At 43.9% G+C, this 8856-nt stretch overlaps 1 protein-coding gene across 6 annotated transcripts in view; it reads right to left on the bottom strand.

Annotated features, from left to right (window-relative positions):
• Sema1a (semaphorin 1a) overlaps nucleotides 1–8856 on the bottom strand; it is a 149438-nt gene that overhangs the window by 6202 nt on the left and 134380 nt on the right. For 3 of the 6 annotated variants that reach the window (XM_070532059.1, XM_070532061.1, XM_070532064.1), the window contains 2 exons: nucleotides 7951–8130; nucleotides 5630–5746 (listed from right to left, as the gene is read on the bottom strand). The exons of 1 other annotated variant lie outside the window; for it this stretch is intronic. In XM_070532059.1, coding sequence (XP_070388160.1) covers nucleotides 5630–5746; nucleotides 7951–8130 — 297 coding nt within the window. The remainder of the gene's footprint in view (nucleotides 1–5629; nucleotides 5747–7950; nucleotides 8131–8856) is intronic. 2 more of the 6 variants (XM_070532060.1, XM_070532062.1) reach the window with 2 other exon arrangements.

Raw genomic sequence — 8856 nt, 5'->3', positions numbered from 1 at the left:
ATGAGCTTTCTTTAGTAAGAACAGGTTTCATTTTCGAGTTTAAGTAGAATTAGTTCCAATTGTAATGTGCATGCAAATTTTAGTGCACCTCTTGTTAAAAAAAGCGCAAGTTACATTCACGCAAATACGGTAGGTAATTACAAGTAATTATCAGTACAAATAAATATGCACTTAGTTTTGCCTGTGCAAGCTTGGCTCTTGTTAGCTGGGACATCTTGTACATAATGCCTTCTCATTACCACATCTAAATTCGTGTTCACAAGCAGTGTATCAACTACAGCCATTTCTTTTTTAGTCTTCCCACCCAATATCCTACAATACTGAGTTATTTTTTACCTAAGTTAACAGATTATTTGTAATCAATTGGAATGGTTATTAAGATCAACTTGGCAACTATTGTACGTAGTGACAAGCATGAGAGGGTAAAAAAAAAGAGAGAGAGAGAAATCCGTAAGAAGTAAGTCATGAGACACTGCTGTTATATCATATATAATATGCTAAAATTAACTTATGATAATGGCAGTGAAGAAACTTTCTGCCGTCTTCAACTGCAGTTTCCTTCCCTTGGCATGCAACTCTACTGGCCAACCAGTTATCTGCCGTATACATTACATGGCCTGCCCACCTCCATTTTTTTCTCCTTAATGTCAGCTAGAATATCAGTTATCCCCTTTTGCTCTCTGATCCACACTGCTCTTCTCATGCATCTTAAACGAGTAGCATATGCTGCTGTGAACATCTCAGCCAAGTTTTGCTGTCATACAGCGCGTGGAGTTCGCAAGCAGATCGCAAAGTCACCTTTCTCTCAAATGTGCTCTTTTCAACAGAAGGCCCTCTCCTCACTCTCTTCTGGATGCTTTAGTTCGTTACTCCTTTAGACGGCTGCTACTGGCCGACAGCTGACATCAAGCTGCGGTCGGCTACATGGCATAGATACCATGGCTGCCACAAGGTGCTGCCACGAGTCCACTGGTTAAGCGCACAGCGGCTTGCTGAGGACAACTGCATTTGGCTTATGTTTAGTGCGTTGTAGGCACCAACGGCGGAAGTTGTGGCATCTACGTTAACATCCAAAATGAAATTTGAACTGCACACCACGGTGACATTTAGAAGGTGGAGAATTGTGGGCACACCCCCCTGCGCCGTAGCCTTCACAGTGCAAGGCATCGAAGAAGGAACGGGAGCACAGTGGAGGCCGTGTTCAATTGCTAATAGCTCCGCTTCTGCTGAACGCATTGGAGTACTTTTTGTGGCAAAGTATTTCCGAAATAGCCTATTTTTCACTCCAAATGTCTTCCTCCACTTCGATGAAAAATGGTTCAGGGCTGCTTTAACGTTATGCCTAACACTTTTCATTCCATCGCTCTTTGTGCAGTCCTTAACTGGTTCTCAAGTTTCTCTTTAACCTCCAAGTTTCTGCCCCATATGTCAGTACTGGTAGAATGCAATGATTGTACACTTTTCTTTCCAATGACAGCGGTAAGCTCCTGGCCATAATTTGGTAATGAGCAATCCTTTAATTTCAGATCTCGTAAGTGTTAATTGATTAAGTAATTTGTGATTTAATGACTTGAAGCAACACTGGGAATATGACTGGTGCCATATTGAGAGGCTCTGGATTAATTCTGGGCACCTAGATTTCTTCATATGCAAATCTAAATGCAATTGCATAAGTGTTATAGCATTCCTGCCCTACCAGGATACAGTGTTAGAGCAAGTAATCAAGCCTTCAACCTTGCGTTAGCATTCAGTACCAAAAGTTTCAAGCTGTGATATGATCGGAATTATTGCATTCCACCAACGTTAACACCCAAGTGGCCAACTGTCCTTAATTTTATTGTACCTTAGTTTACACCAGACTTGGGATTGAATACTGGTAAAAAAGAACCGAGGTTAAGAAAATGTACTAAGGCCATCCAACAGTATTTTTCTCTGTCTCTTAGCAGAGTCAGCTAACCAGCAATTCAAGACGCATGAGCAGGTTTTTTTCTTCCTCCGAAATTGTGCCATTCAGTGACAGTGCGGTATTTGAGACTATGTCTACCAAAAGTAGGAAGCTATTTGCCTGAAAGAGCTATAACTCATCCCCTTGATTTCGCTTTCACATTTCAAAAATGGAAGTCCAGTAAAAGTGCCATATGCAGTGCATGTCACAAGAGCAACAATCTTCAGTTTCTCTGCTGCTGTCAGTCATCACTTCTCTTCAGCTCATGAGCCATTGTTGTTGCCGCACAGGATTGGTCAGTCATTCATTTCACTTTGTGGTAGATGGCATGCTACTGTACAAGTTGAATAATATGAACGTACAACAACCAGATATGCAGTGTTGGATCTGGAGGACAATCCCAATTGCTGTCTCCCAGATATTGGACCTTGCCGTTGGGTGCGGGAGTTGGCCGAGGTTGAGGAGGACTTCTGTCTCCCAGATATTGGACCTTGCCGTTGGGTGCGGGAGTTGGCCGAGGTTGAGGAGGACTTAGTGATGAAAACTGGAGGTTTATTTACATTATTTACAGTGGGAGTACAAAGAAATTAACAGTCATAAAGTCATTACGGGCCGGCAGCAACTTGGATGCTGCGGCCCATGGCAAGAAGCTTGAAAGATGAATGAAGGTAATGCTCTCTTGCTGCTTGCGGTCTCTGGCTTTTAACCCCTTCGGTGTCTCGAAGTCATGTCACGTTCGGCCAATTGGCGAGCCCACTCAGGTGTCGTCATTTTCAGCCAATGGTAGGCGCCCGTGCGAGCGTACGTCACATTTGGCTCAGAGGGTCACTCCTTGGGCTCCAATTGTCCGAGGGATCATTTGTCTGCGGTATTGCCTTCCCGGTCTGCAACTACCGTCACAAAGGCGGACGGGGGGGATTGCTCCCAGGGCTTCATGGTGCATTACGGCTGTCGTTGCCTCGCGGCCTGCAAGCGCCGTCACAATAGGTGGATGGGGGAGACGGGTTGTCTGAGTGAACTTTCAGAGCTGCAAAGCAGCTTTCCTCAGAACCCACGTTACCTGGAACAGTGCCAGGCTCCCGCTACACTTTCGGGAAGAGTTAAGCAGTGAATAGCTCCACCTGCGGTGCACGAGTGGGGGACGCCAACTTGTTTGGACGTGCTGCGCCTCGGGAACGTGGTAGATGTGCTTCTGTACTCCTTAATTAGGTGTGACGCGATTCGATGTGGTCTGGTGAACAAGAAGGAGGCTCAGGAAAAGGTCCCGTATCTAACAGCGGAAGCCTTGGACTTCCTCAGACAGACATGCACATGTACAGAAAGCGAACATGCACAAGCCTGCAGTGCCCTTGTTGCTAATAAATATCCAAAGACTCACTACCTTGGCAGGTGGCACTCTTAAGTTATGTGTCAATGTTTGAACTCTTCGAAACAGTCTTGAAAAGATGCTATATTTGGGGGCTGATTGCCAAGCAACTTCAGGTCCTAGAGGCTGTAGCTCTACACAATGCATTTGTTTTTATTGTGGACCATGCTTACATGCCTGCAAATAAATGTGCCACACTAGACAGATTGCCAAACACCACAATGAGAAACCAGTCACTCAACACTCATCTGAAGGGCTTATAAGTCTATGCCGTTCTGTTGTTGCCATGTAGTTAGAAGGCCACCAATGTGCGGCAGCAAGTCCAATGCTAGCTGTATGAATCAGCCTTCAGCTCATAGTATGTTGTTTTCATCACATTCGATAAAGCACAGTATGACTGAAGCTGTACTTTGGAAGGAGCTATGAGAACTCAATTAGTAGAATGTCCTGGCAACAAAACATCTTGTGTGATGTCTTTCTGTAAACATATACATTAAAAACAATTGGGAATTCCTTATACTTTCCTCGACTTCAAGTACTGTCAACCTTTTTCATTGTAACCTTTCATCGAATGTGAGATGACCCCCCCCCCCCCCCCTTGTACATTTTTCAGCTTGCTTCTTAATTAATCAACCTGCACTGACTTGTCATTTTATTATCCCTTCTGTAATGCAATCAGTTAGGCAATGTTCCCTGTATACGATGCTCACGTCACAAGCTAAAGGGAAAAATTGCATGCGCATTTTAACCCATCCATGGCAGAACCACACCATGGCCTGCTTTTGTTCCAGACAAGCACTGCAAATGACACAGCAGATTCAACCTAATAAAGGTTTGCCAGGCCCCTCGTGTTAAAGCATAGGAGTGAGATGAAAAATGTCAACAAAACTACATGCACCCTCAAAGTTGTGGAAGAGTGATCCTCAGATGCCATGGAAGGCTGCAGCATACTAGTGGTCCCCACAAATCTATATGGCTGATAAAAGTGAAAACGATCAGTCTGAAAGAGATTCAAGCCACAAGAGTGATGGACGTGCAAAAATAAGTCACAGACAACAGTGGAATTGATCGCCGACATGCTTGCTTTATTATTATACTCAACACTGCTAACCTCATTCCAGTGCCATGATAGTTTGGTTTTGAAAATGATGAACGCAACATTGTTGAGAAACAAAGGTATTGCTAGATTTCTTAGCAGGTGATGGCAGCATGAATCATGGCCCAGCATAAGTCAGCTAGTACTTAAAAGTAAACCAGCTAAATCAACAGAATGCCAACATGTTTGCTCAACCACCGATAATGTCAACACATCCCAAGAGGCCTTGCCCATGCCCAGACTCCTACAAAAACCTGTGTCACATAATGGGAGATGACAAAGAGTGCATCATATATCAAGTGCATGGCTGTAACCACTGAGTAGCTGTAGACACCACTGCAAACATTCTTCGGCTATTTTCAGACTTGCACAACAAGATTTGCAGATTTGCACAAATGTATTGTGCAACTTGAAGTTGCATGTAGTACTCTCAGCTAAGCAGCTACAAGGACAGAAAATTATATGCACAAATACTTGTAAAACAGGCATCTGTACATTTTCTACTCATATAATCAATGAGTCAATGGCAGGCCTTGGATAGGAATAGATATCCTGGACATTACGTGACTATGTGAAGGCAATGCCAAAAATTCTGAATTAATTATTTTAGCTTTAACACAATATCTGTATGTAAGCTCTTGCAGGGCGCCTGAAACATCAGTTAAACCAAGTTATTTCTTTCTTTTGTTGCTCAGCATTATGACTCATTCATGCAGGAACACTGCACAATCAATACACCACAATGTTGCACCACTTTACATCCTAGTTATGCAAGAAATCCAGCTTAACAACCATGATGTAAACCTAGTTTGCTTTCTTACTTGCTCAGAGATTTGGTGGTTCAGCGCCTGCTGTTTGCTGTCTTATTTCTTTTTTAAAGTATGCATGCCACAGTTCCACACATAATGTGAGAGACATATTTCGCCAGAGATTGCAGAAAGAAAAAAGATGCAACCTCACATCATTACATACTTGCATATTCACATAAAAGCTGCCCTTTTGAATTCCCAGCAGCACATACACACCACTTCTCCTTGTGATCGTAATAACAGGTGTGAGAGAGAGTGTGGTTAGTTGGGTTATTATCCACAGCTGCGGCAGTGCAAGTGACAGGCTGTCGCATCTGAGTGTGGAGCACCGAAGGACACGCAAGCGCTAGGAAGCCGGAAGGGGAAACAGAGAGAAAAGAAGAGGTCTTTCCAGAGGGAGGGGCCGGGCTCACCTTCATGACCGTCTCCCAAGGGACGGGATGCCGAATTTGGGTGAGCAGCGTCGTCCATTCCAGACCCCGGGTACTGGTGCGGGGACCGCAGGGGACCATTCGATGATGGGGGCCTCCCTGGCACCCACAGGCAAGACCACCATTGGTCAGTGCTCTAACCACCGCATGCCCACGCCAGACAATGTGTCTACACCCACACCACCGCAATCTGCCGCCAACACCACTGCGCGCTTAGTCCAGCAACATACGCAGTGCAGGTCATTTAACTAGACAGCCAATAATTTGTACACCTAAATTATTTTTTTTGTGCACTTGTATCTTTATGTCAACACACAGGTTAACGCACAAAACTCCTTTCTGCCTATGTTTGGTAAAATATGAAATTGACTCTGGATTTTGGAATTTGTGGCATGCATTATAGTGGCAGATGGAAAAGTGGGAAAAATGCTTTGGCTTCATTTAGAGTTCTGCAGGTTCCCTATGGTGTTTGAAGCAGCTAGTCTCAGAAATATTATATAAGCTGTGGGACCTCCGGAAGACTAAAATTGGCTGATGATGACTGCTTCACATGTTAAGGAAGCTTATCTACACATGACATCTCGGAAGGAGTGCTGTCCAAGTCAAGTCCTGTCTGCTAAAACTAACTGCTTGTGCAAGCATTATCAGTAGCTACCAAGCTACCATATGCTGCTCATCTGATATCATATGATATCAGATAATCTTTTCTGAGCACATGTCGTAGTGCAATCACTTCTTCTGTACTGTGAACGTGCAAAAGCCTTGCCAGCAACAGTAAGATTTAAGGAAGATATGCAGAAAGACCTTGTTTAATGCCTTATAATTTGTATGAGGCAAATTTCAACAATGTGCTATGCTGCATGTAATTTGCACGTCTGGCTTACAAGAGGATGCCTAAAACAGTGACAACTACGACACTTACAGTTGCAAAACTGTACATGCTATTTCTTGAAACTTGCAGTGGTCTCAAAGTGAGCCACATATTAGCTATACAGCAATAGCTTGCGGGCAGATGGTCTAGACGTCCGATTGCGATGGTGTTCTTTATTTTTTTTCACAGTCCCGACAAACTCAATGCAATCATACCCTGCTGAAGATCTTGATGTAATGTAGCCTGACCGAGAAGAATGTTGTAAACAGCCGTCGTGTGACAAGAGCAAGTGCCTTATGCTCAACTGGAATGTGCAGAGCAAGTGCACAGGTCACACAGGAGTAATAGTGTAATTGAAACTGACTCGCTTACAGAATGTCAATTGTTTCTTTACGTTGATGGGGCAACTTATATAAACGGTCTGAAGTGGCATGCCATGAATTGCCATGTGCAGTATGATAGCATTGAGTTTGCACTTCCCACATAAGACGGGAAAAAAATACAAGTCGCAAAAAAATTCAGTGAATATAAAAGCTGCAAGAGAGGTTGTTAGTTAGCTGGCTCAATTAAAATCACTGGTGCTTCAGCTTCATGCAGGAAGACCCGTCAGCCATTTTCACCGTCACCACAAATAAGTGCATGTCAGGTCAGTCATATTATAAAATGAATAACAACCACCACCACCACCACACATACAAGAGCAAGCTGTGCAAACAGTGAAAGCGCTCGGTCACTTGTACATCAGCCAGATGGTGTGCTGAACATAGTTTCTGAGCCCTACATAGCCTCAATCTTAGGTTGTAATAGGTGAAATCGGTAAAGGAAGGTAAAGTTCTCTGATATTACAATATCTTCTATAGAGCACTGGAAATATACTTCAATAAAACTTGGTGCTGGGCTATTTGGGCTAGTTACATCTGCTGGAAACAGCAGATGTAAAATTGTGTGCTTCATAAATTTCGATGCGTGTGGTAAATTGTAGGAAGAAGTCATAATTGATGAAAATTGTCAGAAACAAGCCCACATTATGCACTCTGTTCTTTCTTTACAAAGCACTACACAGCACACAAGCCTTAGAATATCTATTGCTGCTCACAAAATGAAGGGTTTTCTTTTACTTTAATAGCACGTCTTACAGATGTTCGAGTTAAAATGCCCTGTGCAAGCCTATTCACACTCCATTCACAAAGCTGAGGAGTAACCGCCAAGTGTGCGGGGATTGCGCAGCTTGCCACCGGGGTGCATCATGCAAGTGAGCACACATGTTCACAACAGTGTGTGTTAATAGCGTCGAGACAGAGAGAGAGAGAGAGAGGTTGTGTCTATTGTGGCATTTATCCATTTCCCTTGCTTTGGCCATGGCGTCCCTTGAAGCGTAGGGCGTACGGTTTCGTTAGTTGGTCTGCATTCTCTGAAAGTGGCCCACACTAACCAAATAAATGGGGTCGTGTGAGGTCATTGAATTCTTCGGCGGCCATGTCAGGGTCGTCGACCTCAGCAGTGGATGACGACGTAGGAGGAAGGGTTGGGGGAGGAGGGCAAGTGCAGTCGCACGGGGGGCACACGCTCACCGGAGGAGATGCTGTCACACCTGACGCCCCCTGCAACACCCCTGTACCGAGCCAGGTCGAAAGAAGCGCGTCACGAACGACGGTGTGCATCGACATACCCAGCTTACCCTTTCTCTGGGACACATACTGTTTTCTAAGGAACAGCAGCACAATTGATAAAATTAGTCTGATGTGCGGCGACGTGTAGCAATGTAACAGATTCTTTGGCTCGGAGAGCTGGGCATGAAACTTTTAAAACATACACGAGCTCGCAAGGCCTTTCCGAAATTCACTGCAAAAGGAACTGGCATGAGCTGTGCCTCGAAAACACTCAGTTCAGCTACTTAAACAACAATAGCTACACTATCTGCTGGCCAGAATAAATTAGACTTCATAACTTAAACTACAATTTTAGCATTCATATAAGCATTGCTTAGCAAACTATGAATATCTTCCTTTGTCTTTTCTATTGTGCCTACTTTAGCTACCATCAATTACTTGTACATAATTTCTTTGAATGTAACCTTTCATCAAAAGCTAAATTCTTCGGAGTGGTAAGTTATAAACTGGAACAAACTGCGATCATTAATCAAGGCCAACACGATCTCTAAGATCCTACTCTCGCTCATTGTGTACGTGGCCTAAAAAAGAATTAAAAGCAGATGGTGGCAACTTCAAGTCAGTTACACCTCACATATCCTCAACAGCTTTATGTGCGAACTCACCTCAACTAGGTTCGTAGTCCACAGACTTCTAATCGTGCACAAGGCAAAAACAAAGACCAAAAA

This window comes from Dermacentor albipictus, chromosome 1 (genome assembly GCF_038994185.2).
Source record: "Dermacentor albipictus isolate Rhodes 1998 colony chromosome 1, USDA_Dalb.pri_finalv2, whole genome shotgun sequence".
NCBI lineage: Eukaryota > Metazoa > Arthropoda > Arachnida > Ixodida > Ixodidae > Dermacentor > Dermacentor albipictus.
The sequence above is the reverse complement of the archived record's forward strand: the minus strand, read 5'-3'. Positions and strand labels throughout refer to the sequence as shown.